This window comes from Rhinoraja longicauda, chromosome 9 (assembly GCF_053455715.1).
Source record: "Rhinoraja longicauda isolate Sanriku21f chromosome 9, sRhiLon1.1, whole genome shotgun sequence".
In the NCBI taxonomy this organism is placed as follows: domain Eukaryota; kingdom Metazoa; phylum Chordata; class Chondrichthyes; order Rajiformes; family Arhynchobatidae; genus Rhinoraja; species Rhinoraja longicauda.
In genome coordinates, this window is record NC_135961.1 from 2,993,868 (window position 1) to 3,018,770 (window position 24,903).

The 24,903-nt window shown below is 43.7% G+C and overlaps 1 protein-coding gene across 1 annotated transcript in view; it reads right to left on the reverse strand.

Annotated features, from left to right (window-relative positions):
- Positions 1–24,903, reverse strand: part of LOC144596871 (sorting nexin-9-like) — a 107,861-nt gene that overhangs the window by 22,958 nt on the left and 60,000 nt on the right. The window contains exons 8-13 of the mRNA XM_078405735.1: positions 23,414–23,539; positions 13,358–13,475; positions 10,778–10,908; positions 6,274–6,377; positions 5,943–6,046; positions 2,950–3,027 (exon numbers count right to left, since the gene is read on the reverse strand). Of these exons, the coding sequence (XP_078261861.1) occupies positions 2,950–3,027; positions 5,943–6,046; positions 6,274–6,377; positions 10,778–10,908; positions 13,358–13,475; positions 23,414–23,539 (661 nt within the window). The remainder of the gene's footprint in view (positions 1–2,949; positions 3,028–5,942; positions 6,047–6,273; positions 6,378–10,777; positions 10,909–13,357; positions 13,476–23,413; positions 23,540–24,903) is intronic.

The window sequence follows — 24,903 nt, forward strand, 5'->3', positions numbered from 1 at the left end:
AGTTAAAATGAATATGCTTGCAAATTACCAAAAGAAAACTTTTATGCACATTTAGGTAAATGGCAGACAAAAAAACAATCTAGGATAGTTACATGTCAGTTAAATGAAAGTTAGAAAAAACATATTTAGATACAAGGCTGAAGGAACATGGAGTTTGGTTTAGAGATACAACGTGGAAACAGGCCCTTCAGCCCACCGAGTCCTCGCTGACCTGTGATCACCCCATACACTAGTTCTATCCTACACGCTAGAGACAATTTACAGAAGCCAATTGACCTATAAACCTGCACGTCTTTGGAATGTGGGAGGAAACCGGAGCATTCGGAGAAAACCTAAGCAGACACAGTGAGAACGTACAAACACCCTACAGACAGCACCCATAATCAGGTTTGAACCTGGGTCTCTGGCTCTGTAAGGCAGCATCTCTACTGCTGCGCCCCAATTTGTTCTTGAAAAATTGAAAAGGCATAATCTGAAGTATTTTGATTGATAGCTTTTAAAGATAACCGTAAGACTTCTTTTGATCAGCACGGAAACATTAGTCCATATTCTTAATGAATGAATTAAATCTTCAATTGTCCTTTACCATGAGTCTAATTATATTAATTTACCTGTTATAGGCAAGAACAGTTGAGATTGTGACAACAGGCTATATGCTTACCATTTCAGCCACTGGTATGAACCTAATCAGGCCACAAGGGGGTAGATTATAAAGAACTCTTATGAAGGCAGGACAAAAATGATCTCATGGTATTTCAATAATTTTCAGAGTTAATGCTTTTACTTCATATTATATTGTTAGTTTAAATACAGTGCATTCAGAAAGTATTCAGACCTCTTCTACATTTTGCTACGTTACAGCCTTATTTTAAAAAGGATTAAAAAATTTTTTTTTATCATCAATCTATACACAATACCCCATAATTAAAAAGCGAAAACAGGTGTTTAGAAATTTTTGCAAAGTAATTAAATAGAAATAACTGAAATATCACATTTACATAAGTATTCAGACCCTTTACTCAGTACTTTGTTGAGGCACCTTTGGCAGCGATTACAGCCTCAAGTCTTCTTGGGTATGACGCTACAAGCTTGGCACACCTGTATTTGGGTCATTTCTCCCATTCTTCTCTGCAGATCCTCTCAAGCTCTGTCAGGTTGGATGGGGAGCATCGATGCACAGCTATTTTCAGGTCCCTCCAGAGATGTTCGATCGGTTCAAGTCCGGGCTCTGGCTTGGCCAACTCAAGGACATTCACAGACTTGTCACAAAGCCACTCTTGCGTTGTCTTGGCTGTGTGCTTAGGGTCGTTGTCCTGTTGGAAGGTGAACCTCCGCCCCAGTCTGAGGTTCAGAACGCTCTGGAGCAGGTTTTCATCAAGGATCTCTCTGTACTTTGCTCTGTTTATCTTTCCCTCGATCCTGACTAGTCTCCCAGTTCCTGCCACTGAAAAACATCCCCACAGCATGATGCTGCCACCACCATGCTTCACCGTAGGTATGGTATTGGCCAGGTGATGAGCAGTGCCGTTTGGCATTGAGGCCAAAGAGTTCAATCTTGGTTTCATCAGACCAGAGAATCTTGTTTCTCATGGTCTGAGTCCTTTAGGTGCCTTTTGGCAAACTCCAAGGCATGTGCCTTTTACTGAGGAGTGGCTTCCGTCTGGCCACTCTACCATAAAGGCCTGATTGGTGGAGTGCTGCAGATATAGTTGTCCTTCTGGAAGATTCTTCCATCTTCACAGAGGAACTCGGGAGCTCTGTCAGAGTGACCATCGGGTTCTTGGTCACCTCCCTGACCAAGGTCCTTTTCCCCCCGATTGCTCAATTTGGCCGGGCAGCCAGCTCTATGAAGAGTCCTGGTGGTTCCAAAGTTCTTCCATTTAAGAATGACGGAGGCCACTGTGCTCTTCGGGACCTGCAATGCTGCAGAAATTGTTTTATACCCTTCCCCAGATCTGTGTCTCGACACAATCCTGTCTCGGAGGTCTACAGACAATTCCTTCATCTTCATGGCTTGGTTTTTGCTCTGACATGCACTGTTAACTGTAGGACCTTATATAGACAGGTGTGCGCCTTTCCCAATCATGTCCAATCAATTTAATTTACCACTGGTGGACTCCAATCAAGTTGTAGAAACATCTCACGGATAATCAATGGAAACAGGATGAACATAAGCTCAATTTTGAGTGTCATAGCAAAGGGTCTGAATACTTATGTAAATGTGATATTTCATTTATTTCTTTTTAATTGCTTTGCAAAAGTTTCTAAACACCTGTTTTCGCGTTTTTATTATGGGGTATTGTGTGTAGATTGATGATTAAAAAAATGCATTTAATCCATTTTAAAATAAGGCTGTAACGTAGCAAAATGTGGAAAAAGCGAAGGGGTCTGAATACTTTCTGAATGCACTGTATGACCAGGAGCCAGTTCCTGAGCCAGTATTAGGAAAAAATAGAGTATTGGAGACCAGGCGAAGATCTAATCTTAGGGATAACAACAGGACAAGTGGCTGAAGTGACAACGGAACAGCATTTTCGAAATAGCCACCAGTGTACGGATGACCGAGAAATTAAGGTCCTAAACTGGAATTTTAACTCAAGACAGAACCTGGTGAAGAACACTGTGTGCAGTTATTTGCAAGTCGGGCAGCATACGAAATTGGGAAAGAGCGCGAGTTCAAGGCCAATTTATTCTCATAATGGAGAAAGGCAAAGGCAATGACTCTAAGTAATTCTCAATTGTCACAGGATCTCGAGGGTTGGATAAAGGAAAAAGAGGAAGCAAAAATTTGGCATGGAGAACGTCAAATAAGAGGCCTGCCAGAAATATAGATATTGCCTGGGATAGAGAATTATTGCTTCAGTTTATCAAATGTATATTTGATCTATGACTTCAGTTTATCAAATGTATATGCAAAAAAATGCAGCAACATTTATTACAGCATAGTACCTTCATAACCACTGGTTGTGAAGACCTGTGAAAGGTTTTGCAGAGCTTTTCCTATCTTCTGATACTCCTTAGGCAGTGCTTTAAGAGAACAGAGAACACAATCAGCACAGACATCAAACAAAAATGGCCTATCATACTATGTCTGCCCAGTTCGCTATAATTCATACATTTTCCAATAAGTTGGTCTAATAAGTTTCTTAAGCTGGAAAGAGTGCGGTGAAAATTTTAAGCCGGGAAATGCAGAGAAGATTTACCAAGACTTGTTTGCAGGACCCAAGGGCCTAAGCTACAGGGAGAGGTTGGGGAGGCTAGGTTTTCATTCTTTGGAGCATAGGAGGATGACAGGTGATCTAAGAGGATAAGATCATGAAGAGAATTGATAGGGTAGATGCAAAGTCTTTACCCAGAGGAGGCAAATCAAGAACCGGAAGACATTGGTTTAAGGTGGGTTAAAACATAGGTTCATTGACCCCTGCAGAACACTACTGGTCACTGGCACCCAACCAGGATAGGCCCCCATAATTCCTACTCTTTACATTCTGTCAGTCAGCCAATCTTCCATGCTGGTACCTTGCCTTTAATACCATGGGCTCCTATCTTGTTTAGCAGCCTCACGTGTGGCACCTTATCAAAGGCCTTCTGTGGAATAACTGTTGGAAATTCTGCCTTCTAGCCAAAGGACAGCGATATTCCAACATTTAAGAAGCAGTTTTCAAGAGAGAGTTAGATTTAGCTCTGAGGGCTAAAGGAATCAAGGGATATGGGGAAAATGCCGTAACGGGATACTGATTTTAGATGATCAGCCATGATCATATTGAATGGCGGTCGGTGCTGGGCCAAACGGCCTACTCCTGCACCTATAATTTTGACACAGACGCCCGAGAAACTGTGATTTTAATGGAAATCCCATACAAGCAAGACCTTTGGCGGTTTTGTGTTCATTACCTCCTCAGACTGCATTGGTCCCATTCATGAAAAGGCGAGTGGATCACAGTGCAGAATATGGAGTGCTGTTCGCAACACGCGTTGCATTTTAATGTTGGGGGTACAAATTGATTTGAAAGTGTTCGGAAGTTCGTTTTGCATTTCCCTGTGCAGGAGGGGTCCGATGTGGACAGGGGCGCAATTTCAGTGCTTGCCATAGGTGCTATTTTCCGTAGATACGGCCCTGCGCTGCCCTATTTTATCATGTGCTTCAAGTACCCCCAAGCTTCATCCTTATTAAAGGACTCTAACATTTTACCAACCACAGAAGTCAGACTAATCGCCCTATAATTTCCTCTCTTTTGCCTCGCTCTTTCCTTCAACAGTGGAGTTACTCAGAGCATGACTATAAAATTATGAATGGCATTGATAAGGTAGACAGTTTTGTTTAGTTTAGAGATACAGCACAGAAACTGGCCCTTCAGCCCTACAAGTCCGTGCTGGCTAGCAATCACCCACACACTCGTTCTATCCTACAAACTGGGGACAATTTAAAGAAGCCGATTAACCTACAAACTTGCACATCTTTGGAATGTGGGAGGAAACCGGAGCACCCGGAGAAAACTCAAGGTCGAAGGGAGAATGTACAAACGGCATCCGTAGCCAGGATTGAACATGGGTCTCTGACGTTGTGGGGGGGGGGGGGGGGGGGGGGGGGTGGAGGTGGAGTTACAGGAGCACAGATCTGGGAACATATATAAAATCTTTGAAGGTGTTTAAAGTGCACAGACAATCTTTAGCTTTATGAATAGAGGCATAAAAGTGCAAGCAAATTATTTTAAAAGTTTAGAAATTACCGTCTGGGCTCTAATCTAATTCCCATACATTAGAAAGAACACAAAGGCTTTGGATAAGATGCAGAAAATATTTACTAGAATCATAACAAAATGTAGAGAAGCTATGGTTGGCCTATCTCAAATACTGAATGAGGTGTATACTTAACATTGGGCCTGGGATGACAATCCTGACCTGGTATCAGGGTTGGAGATGCGATATCCATGAAACCACAGGGACTACACCATGCTAGGTCAACAGGTCCTAAATGCAGATCCTAGACCAGCTCTTAACCCAGATTCAGAGGAAGGCACAGCACTGACACCGGACAAAGCTGGATAACAGTGCAGGTGGGTAATGGTAAACCACTCTAGAATATTGACCGGCACAGAACACAGTGGAGCAGCTAATATTTACGTACAGTGTCTTCAAACATGACTGAAAAAAATAAAAAAATCAGAATCTAATTACATGGTTAAAATAAAAGATTCCTCCTCTGTGGTTTGGATTGTAAAAACGACACTTCCTGCAAAAACAATTTGCACCACTGCATTAATTGAACAGCTCGTTCACAGCCATGATGGGCTCAATGACCTTCTCTTTTGTTGCATGGATCAGGGCAGGCCATTTTACCATAATAACCGCTTGGAGGCTTTTAATCAATCAAAAATGTTCAGCGATAAAGCAAATCACAAAGGAACTGGAAATCTAGAACTAAAACAGAGAATGCTGAAAATACTTGACATGTCCAGCAGCACCAGTAGATAGAGAAATGATGAAACATCGTTGGCCTGGATTGCTCAGTTTCTTTCTCCACAAATGCTGCCTGCAGTGCTTTGTACTTCCAGCATTTTCTCTTTTTTTATATTCTATATACTAAAACTCTCGTTTGTTTATTCCTGAACTACAGCCAAAATGGTACATGATAGCGCGACAATTTTAGGCCAACCTTATTCACCGTCATCCCTTTGGTGCTAATGGAAGAAGTTTCATTGAAATCGGTGTTATATTTTTAAAGTTATTCACATTTTAAAGTTTAATTCTATCTCCTAGGGAGGGAGGGGGGAAGAGGGAGGATAAGGAGGGTTGAGGGGGATAGAGTGGGGGGAAGGGGGCTTGAGGGAGGGTGGAAGGGGGAGGGGGGAGGAGAGGGTGCTGCACCAATGCAGGAGAGGTTTGGGGCCCAACGGGTCCACTTGGTCTAGTCAGCGACTAAAGCAGCTTTTCATACATACCTCCTGTACACCTTTTCCAATGTTCCTGTCCCACATTGAGAAGCTCTTTGACTCCATCATCCATGGCCTTTGTGAATTTACTAAATGATTCAACCTTTTGTTCCCTGCAGGGTAAAAGGTATATCAATTGACATGATCCTTTAAAAAGATCAATTAAAGCTCCGTGAAGGAAAAGCTAATCATGCAAACTAAAGCTTCAACCCAAAATCAAAATGATAAAGAGAAATAGATTCGGCAAATGCATACTTCATACAGAAAATGATTCTGACATTTTTTTTTAAATTACTAATTTTTCAGCTTGGCTGGTGTGGATTGTAAAATTAAACCATACGCATCGAATAGGCCAACGTCCTCTGCTGGTGGCTCCACTGTTGAAAAGATCATGACACCAACAACATCATCCTTTTCGGTTTTTCTCTTGCCTAATTTCCATTCCTTCAATGAATAAAGGAGAAAAGAAACAGTAAATGTAGAAAAATAAAAATCCCTTCCAATTAATTCTCCTTTCTGTTTTGAACAGCAGCACATTCACAACAAAGGACAATTTGGCATTCTTCATGCTAATGTTTAGTTACCACTGCTGATATAATAAGTGGCACAACAATTGTAACTTGTCATGAAGGAGCTAAATATAGGCTCCATTACAAATATGACAATTGGAAAAATGTAGCAGGTTTCCTATCGCGAAAAAAGCAAACTGTACTCGTATGGCACAATGCCAGTTAGATAGACACAAAATGCTGGAGTAACTCAGCGGGTCAGGCAGCATCTCTGGAGAGAAGGAATGGGTGACGTTTTGGGTCGAGACCCTTCTTCAGACTGAGGGTCGGGGGACAGGGAGACACGTACATAAGGAAGTGTAAGGTGTGAAAATAAGACATCAAAGGAGATCAAGGAAAATGTAGAATAGATCACTGTTAGCTAGAAGAATGAAGCTTACTGAGCTAAAATGTAATCGGAGGACAGTCAGACGGTCGGAGAACTAGGAAGGGGGAGGGATGGAGATAGAGGGAAAGTAAGGGTTACTTGAAGTTAGAATATTCACACCGCTGGGGTGTAAGCTGCCCAAGCAAAAGAAGAAGTGCTGTTCCTCCAATTTGCGCTGGGCCTCACTCTAGTGGAGATGGCCCAGGCTAGAATGGTCAGTGTGGGAATAGGAGGGGGAGTTAAAGTGTTTAGCAACCGTGAGATCAGGTAGGTTTAGGCAGACTGAATGGTTCAGCGAAACGATCGCCAAACCTGTGCTTGGTCTCGCCGAGTTGATCTAGGACTACTACGCTTGGTTCAAATTCCAGTTTAAACCAGAAGCGCAAAAGGAGCAATGTTGTTGTGCTGGAGGTGCACACTAAGGTATACTGCAATCATCACCAAGACAAGCGCCACTTTCAGATCCTCTCATGATCAGCAACAATGTTCAAATTGATAATTTGGCTTTTATTTCAAACTCTCTTATTCAAAATAACGAATGTACAGGAAGGTAGAGCAGATGCTGGTTTATACCAAAGATAAGAAACAAAATGCTGGAGTAACTCAGCAGGACAGGCAGCATCTCTGGAAAGAAATGGGTTACACTTCAGGGTCGAGACCCTTCTGAAGGGTCTTGACCTAAAATGTCACCTATTCCTTCTCTCCAGAGATGGTGCCTGTCCTGTTGAGTTACTCCAGCATAACTGAACAGTTTTATTGTACACATCCAGAGCAATAGTTATAATCTAATTAGCACTAATTATTGCACTCAATGGGACAATCATCTTAACAAAACAGGTCTGATTCTCATCATTCCATTGGGTTGCCCATTTACATCAAAATATAATGGAACAGTATCAGTCCTGATTTTAAAATGGAAGCCTGGGTTGACCAACAAGAATGCATTCTTTGAGGAAGAAACTGAATTACTAAGTAACAGTTATGTAGTAGGTTCAGATAAAACTATCATTCCAGAGTCTACACCATCCGTCGTAAAGATAAGCCTGTGCATGATGTATTTAGTCTCTGAGAAACTTGGTCAAGAAAACCTTCAATGAAACTCCCTTTCATGCTCTCTATTCTTAACTCTAATATTAATCTAGTAAATGTCCACTACACCTTTCTAACTTGTTTAAATTCTTCATGAACCATGGTGCCCAAAATGGACAACGTACCTCAGCAAAGGTATAAACATTAATTTAAAAACCTACTTCCTTGCTTTTATGCCAGCTGTCGCCCTGGCATGCTGCAGACATGCCCAACATTAGGCCTGGCTGGCCCGCTGTAGAACCGTGGACCAGAGAGGAGGGTGTCAGAGTCAGACAGAAGTCTGGCTGTGGGAGGCAGTGCAATGCATTGAAAATGGATTGGGCCGCAGGAAGCTCTGCAGCAGCCTGGGACTCGGCTGGACCGGGAGCCGCACTAAAAGGCCTAGCACGCGGACCGGATGCGGTCTGCAGTGTTGGAGGACACCAATGGCCATGCTTGGCCAGGCCGATCCTGCAAAGCCGCCAGGACAGCGGGCCTTCATAGTCAGGTTAAGAACTCTACCCCTATTACAACTGGGACTTGAAAATGGCACCAAATCTGGCGACTCTGTACACTGTCTCATTGTACTACTATTATCCACTTGTTCTGTATCTGTGATGCTTATCTAAGATTTATCCAAATGCTTATGTATAGTAATATTTGTACTGACTGGATACAAAAATAAATTTCACTGTGTCAAATAAAGTACCATTAAACTATCTATAAAGTTTAGCAGAGAGACTGCTGCTCAGATTATAGAATGCAGGTCGTGAAGTAGGGTTTGTCGGCTTGAATTTCCCATCACTGGCATAATCGTTCATCGGCGCAGACTCAGTGGGCCAAAGGCTTGTTTCTACCCTGTATCTCTAAACTAAACTATCCTTTGCCCTGCCAAAGGTACACGTCAGGACAAGATCAAACAGATGATACGCAGAGTTGAACTGCCTGTCGACTTTTGTTAACCATTTACTAAGAATGGTCATTTTTAGACACTAAATGAGTGCCAGTGATTATCAAATCAACCCTGAGCAAAGGTTTTGTAATATTTTCCGGAAATGGGACAATGAAAACATACAAAAGTATGTGCCGAGTGCCTTTTCTATAGTCATACAGCGTGGAAACAGGCCCTTCGTCCAACTTGCCCAAACCGGCCAACACGACCCAGCTATACTAGTCCCAAATGCCAATGTTGGGCCCATATCCCTGCAAACCTGTCCTATCCATGTACCTGTTTAATTGTTTCTTAAACATTGGGATAATCCCAGCCTCAACAACCTCCTCTGGCAGCTCGTTCCATACACCCACCACCCTTTGTGTGAAAATGTTACTCCTTCGATTCCTACTAAATCTCTTCCAATAAGCTATGGTTGGAATGCAGGAGAGTGAAAGTAGAGCCTACACGATTGTCTTGTTTTATAACCTGCACATTTTAATTCCCAAGATCATCAATGATTTAAGCCTTACTTAATTAGAAAATACTTAATGGCAAACAAGGAGAAATAAAAACAATTTGCTAGAATTTGAATTGAAATTCTGTGGGAAAAAATTATCTAGAAAAAAAATTAATATAAGATGACAAGAAAATTGAATTAATTTTTCAAACAATCAACGTTTTTACACAAGTTTTCCAAAACAGCTATTTTTAGTTTAGTGATACAGCGCGGAAACAGGCCCTTTGGCCCACCGATCCCCGCACACTAACACTATCACTACACACATTAGGGACAATTTACAATGTTACCAAGCCAATTAACCTACAAACTTGTACGTCTTTGGAGTGTGGGAGGAAACCAGAACTCCTGGAGAAAATGAAGGCCAGTCAGAGTGAACGTACAAACTCCCCACAGACAGCACCCGGAATCAGGATCAAACCCAGGTCTCTGGTGCTGTAAGGCAGCAACTCTGCCGCTGCCCCAAGCTCTTCTGTTGTTTCAAAATAGAAACCTTTACATTTCAGTGCAGTGGTAGAATTACAAGTAAAACTCCATCCTCTACTTGTTAATGAGCAACCGATTGTGCAAACAAAGTTGTACAGGTTAATTAGATGATTTGTAACTGCTGGAGCTTGTATTTTATATTTATCTAGCAGCACTTAATCACTAACATCGTTGAATGGAATAAAGCAAGATAAATGGGCAGCATGGAGGCACAGATGGTAGAGCTGCTGCCTCGGTGCCAGAGATCCGGGTTCGATCCTGACCTTGGGAGCTGCCTGTGTGGAGCTTGCATGTTCTCCCTGTGGCCGCATGGGTTTTTGACGGGTCCTCTTGTTAGCTCCCAAAAGGTTGGTAAATTAATTGATCTCTGTAAAAAATTGCCTCTAGCATGTGAGGAATAACTGGTGTGAACAGTGAACAATCAATAGTCAGGGTGGACCCGGTGGGCCGAATGGCCTGTTTCCATGCTGTAGTTCTAAACTAAAATGGTACAAAGGGGAATGTAACTGGATGGACAATTTTTAACATTCTGCTGTTTCTAGTTGCCAATCTTAGAGTATAATACGAGGAACAGTGATGTGAGAATGAGGCCCAACACCTCATCAACCTGAGAAGCGAGCACAAATAAACCCTTTTTAAATTTGTTTTTTGCCATATCCCATCAAGTGAGCATGGAAGCAGGGATTTGGCTACATCCATCTTGTTCTACATCATAGCCATCGGGCCAGTTAAAAAAAAAAATCAAACATGATGATTTAGATATTAGAACTACAATGAACAAAGGAGAAAATATGGATCATGTTGGAATATTCCTTTAATCAACATTTTTTTTTCCACAAGGATATCTTTGATTGTATAAGATTCCTCCCCTTGTTGGTAAGTGTTCACTCACCACATTCTTACCTTTTCATCTCGGTAAGTTATGAAGAGCTGGAACACCTCACTGTTTGAAACGATAGGATGGTGGCACATTCTATTCATCCAACCTTGCAATCTCTCCATTCGCATCTTAATGAATTCCTCTTCAAATCGGCCTTTATCATATTAAAACAGGTAAAACAAATCTTAGGGATGAACACCTCCGCTCAGTCCGTCTTAACCCACTTGATCTCCCGGTGGCTCAGCACTTCAACTCCCTCTCCCATTCCCAATCTGACCTTTCTGTCCTGGGCCTCCACCATTGTCAGAGTGAGGCCCAGTGCAAATTGGAGGAACAGCACCTCATATTTCGCTTGGGTAGTTTACACCCCAGCGGTATGAACATTGACTTCTCTAACTTCAGATAGTCCTTGCCATCCCCTCCCCCTTCCCAGTTTTCCCACTAGTCTTACTGTCTCCGACTACATCCTATCTTTGACCCGCCCCCTCCCCTGACATCAGTCTGAAGAAGGGTCTCGACCCGAAACGTCACCCATTCCTTCTCTCCTGAGATGCTGCCTGACCCGCTGAGTTACTCCAGCATTTTGTGTCTACCTTGTATTTCTCCTGGTTCAACAATGCTATTTCAATGTATCTTTATTTCAGCAGAAATTGCTCAAACATATGTACTCAATCATACCTTTTTTTTAAAAATCCATTGAACCACAAAACTCTGCATTTGTTTTTTTCCCAAGATGTAAGCATATTAATCCTACTTTTTAATTTTCTAACAGGGTCGGAGAGAAGAGAGGAGTTTTTAACATATACTTTCTTGTGGTCTTGGGCAGAGCTGTTCCCAAGCCAAGCTTTGCTGCAACCCAACAGTATGCTTTCTATGATGCAAAAAGAATTTACCTCCTTTTTAAATACTTCCAAAGATCCAACCTCCACAAACCACCTTGGTGGGATTCCACAGATTCTCCACCCTCCACCCTCAGCAAGAAGAATAATTATGATGTGTTTAGGTTTATTATTGTCACATGTACCGAGGTACAGTGAAAAGCTTTGTTTTGCATGCTATCAGAAAATACATAAATACAATCGAGTCATACTCAAGTAGAACAAAGGCAAAGATACAGAGTGCAGAATATAATTCATGCAGCTATTAAACATATATATATATTTCTATATATATATATATATCCGTGTAACAATGCCAAATACCATGCCTTCAGTTTCTTTGCATTTCAGGTAACTCCATGTAATTTATTCTACTTTAACAGGGAACATGTGATCAATTTATATGATGACAACCATATTGATGCTAACTCCAAGTCAATGAAATTATCAGCATTACTATTTATGAAAACAATTACCACCTTCTTTGTGGCATAAGAAAATAACTGCAGATGCTGGTACAAATCGAAGGTATTTATTCACAAAATGCTGGAGTAACTCAGCAGGTCAGGCAGCATCTCGGGAGAGAAGGAATGGACGACGTTTCGGGTCGAGACCCTTCTTCAGACTGATGTCAAGGGGGTGGGACAAAGGAAGGATATAGGTGGAGACAGGAAGATAGAGGGAGATCTGGGAAGGAGGAGGGGAAGAGAGGGACAGAGGAACTATCTAAAGTTGGAGAAGTCAATGTTCATACCACTGGGCTGCAAACTGCCCAGGTGAAATATGAGGTGCTGTTCCTCCAATTTCCGGTGGGCCTCACTATGGCACTGGAGGAGGCCCATGACAGAAAGGTCATACTGGGAATGGGTGGGGGAGTTAAAGTGCACGGCCACCGGGAGATCAGTTTGGTCAATGCGGACCGAGCGCAGGTGTTGAGCGAACCGATCGCCGAGCCTGTGCTTGGTTTCGCCGATGTAAATAAGTTGACATCTAGAGCAGCGGATGCAATAGATGAGCTTGGAGGAGGTGCAGGTGAACCTTCTTTGTGGCAGTCAATACATGCTGTAAAAAGATCTTCTCCTACACAAAGTTAGCTGATTACTTGCATAACAGCAAAAAACATCTCAAATAACTCTGCCTTGATCGACAAACCAAAGTGGTGGATGGCCTTTTCTTGCTTCGACGCATCATTCCTTTTTCACCAGGAATATTCCCACCTTTTGCACATCATGGGATCAAAGACACATTGCTTGAAATAACACATCCATCAACCATGGGAAATTACAAAAATCTGAATCACATTTTTTGTTGGCATTGTAGAGTTCCGAAACTTGTTTGTAACAATGTGCCCCAAAATGTGTCCCGACATTAAGCGTAAATTCTATTCTTTAAAACTGAGGCGAGAAAAAAACAGAGAGTTGTGAATTTGTGGAATTCTCTGCCACAGAGGGCAGTGGAAGCCAAATCACTGGATGGATTTAAGAGAGAGTTAGATAGAGCTCTAGGGGCTAGTGGAATCAAGGGATATGGGGAGAAGGCAGGCACGGGTTATTGATTGGGGACGATCAGCCATGATCACAATGAATGGCGGTGCTGGCTCGAAGGGCCGAATGGCCTCCTCCTGCACCTATTTTCTATGTTTCTCACCGGAGTATAATGGGGCATCATTAATTCCTGCAGAACAACCAACCATAGTTATTTATATGACAAAATGGTTCCAATTACCTGTAACTTGTTTATCTGGAAGTGAAGGAATGGGAATAGCAGAACCAAACTTGTTCAGTAGACGCTCGTATAACCAGTCAAAATGCTTATATCTGTGGTTGACTGATCGGTTAGTATGCTGTACAATAAAGACACAAAATCAGGAAAGATCAACTCACAATCCTGCATGCATTATAAAAAACATAACAAATCAAAAATGTCAGATATTTCCCTTGCCTCCAGAATCAAGAGGAAGCTGAAGGGAATGAGGGGAGAATTAACAGATGAATGTAAAGGGGTGTTTAATGTTTGGTGTGAACATGGAGTGCCGAAATTCTTGTTTGTGTGCTATGTAACTTAATGGGTGATTCCCTTGCCGCATCCTGCAAGGCATGCCTAGGAAGAGTGCCATTCAGGGCCAACTTATTATTAGTTATTCCTGGTGATGTACAATGAAATCACCTGCCAAAAGAATACTGCCCTTGCCACCCTGAAAAATACCCATTTATTTGTATTCTGTTTCTTGTCTGTGACCATTTTTTAGTACATACCAGTAATTACCACCAATCTTAGGTTCTTTAATTTTACATAACACAGACCTTCTGAAAATTCAAATATACCTACATCCTACTGCGCACCCTCCTTAATAATACCTAGGATCACGTTGCATTTTTTAACCACGTACTGCCACTTTGAACAAACCATGCACATATACTCTAGTTATCTCTATTCTTGAATGCTTTTTAAAGACAATGTCCTTTTGGTTATATCGCCTTGCCACACAGTCTTCCTACCAAAATGACTTCCTATTTAAGATAAAGATGAGGAGGGCTTTCTTCTCTCAGGAATTATCTATCCCAAGGAACTGGAGGGGGAGGGGGGCGAGGGGGAGGGGTGGGAGTGGGAAGGGGTGGGAGAGGGGAAGGGGTGGGAGAGGGGAAGGGGTGGGAGAGGGGAAGGGGTGGGAGAGGGGAAGGGGTGGGAGAGGGGAAGGGGTGGGAGAGGGGAAGGGGTGGGAGGGGGGAAGGGGTGGGGAGGGGAAGGGGGGGGGGAGGGGGGGGGGAGAGGGTGCTGCATCAATGCAGGAGAGGTTTGGGCTCAACGGGTCCACTTAGCCTAGTATCTAAACTAAAAATTTCCAGTTTTATTTTTATGCAATTTTATAATAGCCCTACAAGTGTTTGACTCCAAACTAACATTATAATGCTCCAGAACCAGGGACCACAGTCTGAGAATAAATGGGAGGCCATTTAAAACTGAGGTGAGAAAAAACCTTTTCACCCAGAGTTGTGAATTTGTGGAATTCTCTGCCACAGAAGGCAGTGGAGGCCAATTCATTGGATTAATGTAAAAGAGAGGTAGATAGAGCTCTAGGGGCTAGTGGAATCAAGGGATATGGGGAGAAGGCAGGCACGGGTTACTGATTGTGGATGATCAGCCATGATCACAATGAATGGCGGTGTGTGGCTTGAAGGGCCAAATGGCCTCTTCCTGCACTTAATTTCCATGTTTCTATCAATGTTTCTATTTTTTTGAATTATAAATAGCAACGTGCCCTTTGTGCAATTCAAGTATACTGGAAGGAATTTCAAAGGTTGCCTAGTTTGAAAGTAAAGGTCACTTGCCTCATTGATGAACAGTTTTTATAAGTGAACTGAAGAGTGTAAGTTTGCACTGCACAGTTCCCTGCATGATAGCATATTTGGAAAGCTGCTCTGCACTTACTCGTAGCATCTTCAATTGAATTGCTGGTTGGGTGCACTCCAGTGATTGTAACAACATGCAAATACTGCACCAGAGGACATAATAAAAAGGTCAAAAATGTCTCAGTCTAATGCAACTGTTCAAATATTTAGAAAGCTGTTATGACCAAATCCCTCCGACAAAAGGAACTGTAGATGCTAGTGTACACAAAAGGGATACAGAGCGCTGCATTAACTCAGCGGGTCAAGCAGCATCTCTGGAGAACATGGATGGGTGATGTTTTGGGGCAGAAGCTCTCATCAGACTGTTTAGTTTAGTTTAGAGATACAGCGCAGAAACAGGCTCTTCGGCCCACCGGGTCCGCGCCGACCAATGATTCCCGCACATTAACACTATCTTATACCCACTAGGGACAATTTTTACATTTACCAAGCCAATTAACCTACAAACCTGTACGTCTTTGGAATGTGGGAGGAAACCAAAGATATCGGAGAAAACACACGCAGGTCACGGGGAGAACGTACAAACTCCGTACAGATAGCTCCTGTAGTGGAGATGGAACCGGGGTCTCCGGGACTGCATTCACTGTAAGGCAGCAACTCTGCCGCAGCGCCACCGTGACCGCCCTTAGGTTTGATTATTTGGGCGTGGTGGAATTGGGGAGGAAAGAAAGTTGGGAGAGGCAGGACAAAGTATGACAGAAGCAGTCTGCAGCTTGAGGAGTCAGCCGTCGGAGGCCTTCCCAGCATGCCGCTGCCGTGGAACTGGGAACCCACCTGAGGACCTGGAAGGTCAGCTGGCTGTGGACCCGGGAACCCGACCGGAGAACCCCGAAGGAAGCTGCAGGAAACGTCGCTCGCCAGGAGCAAGTGCTGGTAGGAGGGTGAACCGGGGTAATGCCTCCAGTGCCTTCAAGGTCGGCTGCAGGAGGCGCCCCCGGGAAACAAAGATGGCAGGTCGAGGAGTGTGACGTCGGTTTGCAGGCCAAAGGTGACAGAGGAAGGCCCTACAGGAGCCGAGGCTTACCTGGATGGGGAACCGCTGGCGGACCGGACTTTGGAAATGGTGCCAAAATGTGGCGGCGCCCGCATGTATAAACATGGGATGTATATTTCATATTTCATATTTCATATCAAAAATCATCAGTAAACTTCAATACATTCAAAACTCCGCTGCCCGTCTACTCACCCACACCCCGATCCGTGACATATAACATATATAACATATAACAACTACAGCATGGAAACAGGCCTGTCCGGCCCTACCAGTCCACGCCGACCATTCTCCCTGACCTAGTCTCATCTACCTGCACTCAGACCATAACCCTCCAATCCCCTCCTATCCATATACCTATCCAATTTACTCTTAAATAATAAAATCGAGCCAGCCTCCACCACTTCCACCGGAAGCCCATTCCATACAGCCACAACCCTCTGAGTAAAGAAGTTCCCCCTCATGTTACCCCTAAACCTTTGTCCCTCAATTCTGAAGCTATGTCCCCTTGTTGGAATCTTCCCCACTCTCAAAGGGAAAAGCCTACCCACGTCAACTCTGTCCGTCCCTCTCAAAATTTTAAAAACCTCTATCAAGTCCCCCCTCAACCTTCTACGCTCCAAAGAATAAAGACCCAACCTGTTCAACCTCTCTCTGTAGCCTAAGTGCTGAAACCCAGGCAACATTCTAGTAAATCTCCTCTGTACCCTCTCCATTTTGTCGACATCCTTCCTATAATTTGGCGACCAGAACTGCACACCATACTCCAGATTTGGCCTCACCAATGCCCTGTACAATTTCAACATTACATCCCAACTTCTATACTCGATGCTCTGATTTATAAAGGCAAGCATACCAAACGCCTTCTTCACCACCCTATCCACATGAGATTCCACCTTCAGGGAACAATGCACAGTTATTCCCAGATCCCTCTGTTCCACTGCATTCCTCAATTCCCTACCATTTACCCTGTACGTCCTATTTTGATTTGTCCTACCAAAATGCAGCACCTCACACTTATCAGCATTAAACTCCATCTGCCATCTTTCAGCCCACCCTTCCAAAAGGCCCAAGTCTCTCTGTAGACTTTGAAAATCTACCTCACTATCAACTACTCCACCTATCTTAGTATCATCTGCATATTTACTAATCCAATTTGCCACACCATCATCCAGATCATTAATGTAAATGACAAACAACAGTGGACCCAACACAGATCCTTGGGGCACTCCACTAGACACTGGCCTCCAACCTGACATACAATTGTCAACCGTTACCCTCTGGTATCTCCCATTCAGCCATTGTTGAATCCATCTTGCAACCTCACTATTAATACCCAACGATTTAACCTTCTTAATCAACCTTCCATGTGGAACCTTGTCAAATGCCTTACTGAAGTCCATATAGACAACATCCACAGCCTTGCCCTTATCAATTTCCCTGGTAACCTCTTCAAAAAATTCAAGAAGATTAGTCAAACATGACCTTCCAGGCACAAATCCATGTTGACTGTTTCTAATCAGGCCTTGATTATCCAAATAATTATATATATTGTCCCTAAGTATCTTTTCCATTAATTTTCCCACCACAGACGTCAAACTAATAGGTCTATAATTGCTAGGTTTACTTTTAGAACCTTTTTTAAACAAAGGCACAACATGCGCAATGCGCCAATCTTCCGGCACCATCCCTGTTTCTAATGACGTTTGAAATATTTCCGTCATAGCCCCTGCTATTTCTGCACTAACTTCCCTCAATGTCCTAGGGAATATCCTATCAGGACCTGGAGACTTATCCACTTTTATATTCTTCAAAAGTGTCCGTACCTCCTCTTCTTTAATCCTCCTAATTTCCATCACTACTCTACTTGTTTCGCTTACCTCACATAATTCAATATCCTTCTCCTCGGTAAATACCGAAGAAAAGAAATTGTTTAATATCTCCCCCATTTCTTCTGGCTCAGCACATAGCTGTCCACTCTGACTCTCTAATGGACCAATTTTATCCCTCACTATCCTTTTGCTATTGACATATCTGTAGAACCCCTTGGGGTTTACTTTTACATTACTTGCCAAAGCAGCCTCATATCTTTTTTTCGCTTTTCTAATTTCCTTTTTAAGATTCCTTTTACATTCTTTATATTCCTCAAGAACCTCATTTACTCCCTGCCGCTTATATTTATTGTATATCTCCCTCTTTTTCCGAACCAAGTGTCCAATTTCCCTGGAAAACCATGGCTCTTTCAAATTATTATTCTTTCCTTTCCACCGAACAGGGACATAAAGACTCTGTACTCTCAAAATTTCACCTTTAAATATCCTCCATTTCTCTATTATATCCTTTTCATAAAACAACAATTTCCATTTCACTCCTTTTAAATCCTTTCTCATCTCCTCAAAATTAGCCTTTCTCCAATCCAAAATCTCAACCCTTGGTCCAGATTTGACCTTCTCCATAATGATATTGAAACTAATGGCATTATGATCACTAGACCCAAAGTGCTCCTCAACACATACCTCCGTCACCTGACCCATCTCATTTCCTAACAGGAGGTCCAACACTGCCCCTTCTCTGGTAGGCACCTCTACGTATTGCTGCAAAAAACTATCCTGCACACATTTTACAAACTCCAAACCATCCAGCCCTTTAACAGAATGTGATTCCCAGTCTATATACGGAAAATTGAAATCACCCACAATCACCACTCTGTGCTTACTACTAATATCTGCTATCTCCTTACATATTTGCTCTTCCAATTCTCGTTCCCTATTTGGCGGTCTATAATACACCCCTATAAGTGTTGCTAAACCTTTCTCATTTCTGAGTTCCACCCAAACAGCCTCCTTAATCGAGCCTTCTAGTCTGTCCTGCCAAAGCACTGCTGTGATCATGTTTCACTGATCGCCACAACATCATACTTCCAGATGTCAATCCAGGCTCTAAGCTCATCCACCTTTCTTACAATGCTCCTAGCATTAAAATATACACATTTAAGGGACCCATCATTTCTTATTCTCAGTTTATTTCTTTTCCCTTCTTTCTCTCCTACATATTGGGTCTGAGTGTTTCCCTTTTCTGCCTCCTGCCTCACACACTGCCTATTAGCTATCTGTGTTTGAGTCCCTCCCCCCAACCGTACTAGTTTAAAGTCTCCGCAGTTATTTTAGCAAATCTCCCCGCCAGGATATTGGTTCCCCTCGGGTTCAGATGCAACCCGTCCTTTTTGTACAGGTCATACTTCCCCCAGAAGAGGTCCCAATGATCCAGAAACTTGAAACCCTGCTCCCTGCACCAGTTCCTCAGCCACGTATTTATCCTCCACCTCACTCCATTCCTATTCTCACTATCGCGTGGCACAGGCAGTAAGCCTGAGATTATTACTTTGGAAGTCCTTTTTTTTAAAACTCTCTTCCTAGCCCCCTGAATTCTCCTTTCAGGACCTCTTCCCTTATCCTACCTATATTGTTGGTACCTATATGTACCACGACCTCTGGCTCCTCTCCCTCCCCTTTCAGGATATCCTGGACACGCTCAGACACATCCCGGACACCGGCACCAGGGAGGCAAACCACCATCCGGGTCTCCCGACTGCGTCCACAGAAACGCCTATCTGACCCCCTCACTATAGAGTCCCCTATTACTACTGCTCTCCTCTTCCTTTCCCTACCCTTCTGAGCAACAGGGCCGGACTCCTTGCCAGAGGCCCGGGCACCGTCGTTGCCCCCAGGTAGGCTGTCCCCCCCCAACAGTACTTAAACAGGAGTACTTATTTCCAAGGGGTACAGCCACCGGGGTACTCCCTAGTCCCTGCCTCTGTTCCTTGCCCCCCCTAACAGTGACCCACTTGTCTACCTCCCGTGGTCTAGGAGTGACCACCTCCCTGTAACTCCTATCTATAACCTCCTCACTCTCCCTGATCAGACGGAGGTCATCAATCTGCCGCTCCAGGTTCCTAATACGGTCCCTTAGGAGCCCCATCTCGTCACACCTGGCGCAGATGTGGATGTCTGGAAGACTATCAGACTCCCAGATTCCCCACATCTGACACCCAGAACAAAAAACTGCCCTGGCAGTCATACTCTCCAAACAAAGCCCCGCGCTCGGTTACTAAACCTACCGCCCGGCCGCTACTCCAACCGCTCCAACCGCCCACCCAAAAGAACTGAGTGATCTCCTGGGAGAGGCGAAAAACCGGATAAAAAACCCAGGCCAATTTGGGAAAAAATCCGGGACATTCCTCTCCGACCCCAAGCTAGGCGATCGAAACTAGTCCGGGAGATCACACAGGTCTTACTCCTTACTATCCCCACACAATCCCCACACACTACTTCCCAAGCAACACAGCTAGGTGCTGCTTGCTACTGCTGCTTGCTGCTGCTGCTACTGCTACTGCTGATTGCTGCTGCTGCTGCTGCTGCTACTGCTGATTGCTGCTGCTGCTACTGCTGATTGCTGCTACTGCTGATTGCTGCTGCTCTGACCATATCACCCCCGTCCTTTACAAACTCCACTGGCTCCCCATCCCCCAGAGAATCCAGTACAAAATCCTCCTCATGACCTACAAAGCCCTCCATAACCTGGCCCCATCCTACCTGACTGACCTCCTCCACAGGCACACTCCCACCTGCACCCTCCACTCTGCTGCTGCCAATCTCCTATCCCCCCCCATCCGGACCAAACTCAGATCCTGGGGGGACAGGGCTTTCTCCATCGCTGCTCCCACCCTATGGAACTCACTACCCCAAACCGTCAGAGACTCCTCCTCACTCACCACATTCAAAACATCACTGAAGTCTCACCTGTTCAGTACTGCCTTCAACCACTGAAGGTCACCTCACCTTCTGTCTCCTTTCTCTGTTCGTTTACTTATTTATCTATTTATTCACTTCCCTATGTTCTTTAAATCCCTGTAAAGCGTCTTTGAGTGTATGAAAAGCGCTATATAAATGTAATGCATTATTATTATTATTATATGTGGATACAGGTGATCGGGATGGTTGGAACATGGGCCAGAGATTAAAGCAGGTGTGAGATTTAAGAGTTGCAAATTGTGAAGCCAGAGGAAGGAATATAGATGGAGGGGTAGGGGAGAAAGAGGTGTCAGTCCAAGTGGGGGACAGGGGAGGGGAAGAGAAAGTGGGGAACAAAGGAGGGGTGGTTGCTCAAGGGTACATAAAATTCAACATTCAAACCATTGGGTTGTAAGCTACCCAAGCGGAATATGAGGTGCTGTTCCTCCAGCTTGTGTGGCAATTGAAGAGGCCCAGGACAGAAAGGTGAGGGGTGGGAATGGGGAGGGGAGTTTGAAAGGGTTAGCAAATGATAGCTCCAGCAGGTCTTGGCAGACTGAGCACGTGTTCAGCAAAACGGTCGCCGAGTCTATGCTTGGTCTCGCTGATGTACAGGAGGCCATATTGGGAACACCAGATGCAGTGGATGAGGTTAGGAGGTGCACATGAACCACAGTCTCACCTGGAAGGACTGCTGGAGTCCTTGGTTAGAGGCAAGAATGGAGGGAAAGGGACAGGTGTTACACCTCCTGTGATTGCAGGGGATATTACCTGGGGAGGAGGTGGTCTGGGTGGGAAGGATGAGTGAACATGAGAAAAAAAAACGGCAGTTGTTTTACTTGGTTTCCAGAAATCTCTTGGGTCATTATCATAATAAATGATGTTCCTCATTTGTGCAGAAAGAGGCTGAATAGTTACTGGCTTAAATATGTTGCATTTGGCAGGGGATGACTACTAGCCTTCAGGTTCAGCAAACTTTAAAGATGGTAGTGAAGTTCATATTTTGTGCAAGTCATTAAAGATATTTCTCCAGACAGTAGGGGACAATGAAGCAACACCATTGACAATGGAATTAGTTGCTGGAACTGGCAGCCAACTGTGCACAGTATTGGCAGGCTGTGTTTAAAGTATAATTGGGGGAGCTTTGGAGATTAAAGTTTATTAAACCATTACAGAGACAAGAGATGCATCGTAAGCTGGGATATGGCATTGCTATTTTGTTATGGATTAAAAATTCAGTGTGTTTATAAATATGTTTCCCACATTAATGTTTTGATAAGAAGGCGCAAAGTGCTGGAGAAGCACAGCAACGCCTCAGGAGAACATGGATAGGTGACATTTTGGGTTGGGACCGTTTAAAAGAAGAGTCCTGGCCTGAAACGTCTCCTGAGATGCTGCCTAACCTGCTTTGCTGGTCCAGCACCCTGTGTCTTTTGTAAACCAGCATCTGCAGTTCCTTGTTTCTACATCAGTTTTTGTTATTTTGACAGGCCTTCCAACGTGAGGGGACTTGAATTTTATAAATACTTGTTCAGTAAATTTACTCCATATAGGAAAGCAGTCGGATATGTTTTAATCAACATGATACCTCTGAAGCATTTTAATCAAATACAGGCCATATATGATGATCTATTCATCAGATGCCTGGGTTAACAATGCTGAGAGAGGTGGCTTTGTCAATTCTTACCAGAAGTTGTGGAAAGAAGAATTACTACTAAGGTGTGAGAATGCAATTGGTGAAGCAATCTCCCTTTGTGATAATATTGACTGACTGAAAATTACAGTATGGAAACAGGCCCTTCATTCACAGAGTCCATTCTGGCCATCAGTACACTGCTTCTATCTAATACCCTTTTGCATCCACTCCCTGCACAAAGTTTTGGGGCTAATTAACCCATAACTCACATATCTTTGGGATGCGGAACCAGGAAGAAACCCTCAAGGTCACAGGGAGAAAGTACATATTCCACAAACACAGCACGCGTGTTGGTAAGGATGGAATTTGGTTCTCTGGAGCTGTGAGGCAGCAGCTCCACCAGGGTTCTCAATTTTCTCAATAGATTTGAAGTAATCATGAAAACCCTGTCAACATTTATGTAGCGATCAAGTAACAAAAGTGGTACAAACATCAACAACTTAGATCAGGTTATTACCTTGAATTTTTAAACAGTTTCTTGAGCCAGAGATAGACATAAAAAGTTGGAGTAACTCAGCGCCTAAGACAGCATCTCTGGAGAAAAGGAATAGGTAACGTTTTTGGTCGAGGCCCTTTTTCAGACTGAGAGTCAGGGGAAAGCGAAACGATGGCGATGATGTAGAGAGATATAGAACAAATGAATGGAAGATATATAAAAAAGTAATGATGATAAAGAAAACAGGCCGTTGTTAGCTGTGCACTAGGTGAAGATGAGTTACAGACAATGAGACTCAACCAGACGACTTTGAAGCTGGTACGATTTGGGTGGGGGGGGAACGGAGAGCGAGGGGATGCAAGGGCCACATATGTTGCCTGGCTCATGTGTTTTTTGATCAATTTGTATATCCTCAGGACCTATCTTTTTGCAAAAAGTATATATTTTTGAAGACTTACATTCGGGGTTACTTGATACTCAATGTAGCTCTTTAGTCCATACAGCTTGGATCCTTTCCTTGGGTCAGCTACTACACAGCTCAGCGAGGATGAGGGATATTCCCAAACTGGACCAACTTCGCCTTTCTGGAAGAAGAAAACATGATGTCAAATGTGGATCAAAGCAAAAAAGAGATATGGGCAAAAGACAGCAAAATGAATTTTAACCTTCGGCAACATAGAGGGGCAACCAACCCACTCACCAGGATTTTATTTAAGGCCAGGTGGCACGCAGATTTTGTGAGGCAGACCCCTTAATGTTCTACAAGGGACGTGTCTTTAGAGTGTTGCTTGTAGATCAAGTCAAGTACAAATACTTCAACCCTGCCTTCTTAAATTTAATTTTAGTTCAATCTTAAAGATGCAGCATGGAAATAGGCCCTTTGGCTGACCATCGATCACCTGTTCACACTAGTTCTATGTTATCCCACTTTCTCATCCACTCCCTGCACATTAGGGCCATTTTACGGAGGCCAATTTACAAATCTGCACATCTTTGGGATGTGGGAGAAAACAATCAGGAAAAAATCCATGTGGTCAAAGGGGAAACGTACAAACATCAGACTGCACTCGAGGTCAGGATCGAACGTGGGTCCCTGGCGTTGTGAGGCAGCAGGTCTACCAATGTGCCGTCCTTCTTCACTCAATGTCAGTAAGTCAAAGGAGATAGTGTTCAACTTCAGGAAGTGAAGTGGTACACACACCCCAGTTTGCATTGACAGCGCCGTAGTTGAGATGGTTGAAAACTTCAAATTCCTAGGAGTCAATATCACCAACAACTTCTCCTGGACCACCCACACTGAAGCAACGACCAAGAAAGCACACCAACGCCTCTACTTCCTTGGAAGGCTTCGGAGGTTCAGCATGTCCCCAACACCTCTCACCAGCTTATACAGATGCGCCATATAAAGCATTTTATCAGGATGCATTAAAGCTTGGTTTGGGAACAGCTCCATCCAAGACCGTGAGAAATTGCACTGAATTGTGGACGCAGCCCAGACCAACCTCCCTTCCATTGATACCTCACGCTGTTTCGGCAAGGCCAGCAGCAAAATCAAGGACAAATCATACTCTGGCCACTCCTCCTCCCCTCTCCCATCGGGCAAAAGGTATAGAAGTGTGAAAATGCACACCTCCAGATTCAGTGACAGTTTCTTCCCAGGTGTTCTCAGACAACTGTAAATGGCTCAATTGTAATTATGTGTCGGAAGGAGCTACAGATGCTGGTTTAAACCGAAGATACACACAAAAAGCTGGCGTAACTAGGTCTGACAGCATCTCTGGAGAAAAGGAATAGGTGACGTTTCAGGTCGAGACCCTTCTGAAGGAGGGTCATGGGTTTTGTGTCCATCTTTGAGTGTAATCATGTATTGTCTTTCCACTGACTGGATAGCACGAGACAAAAAGCGTTTCACTGTACCTCGGTACATGTGACAATAAACTAAACTCGC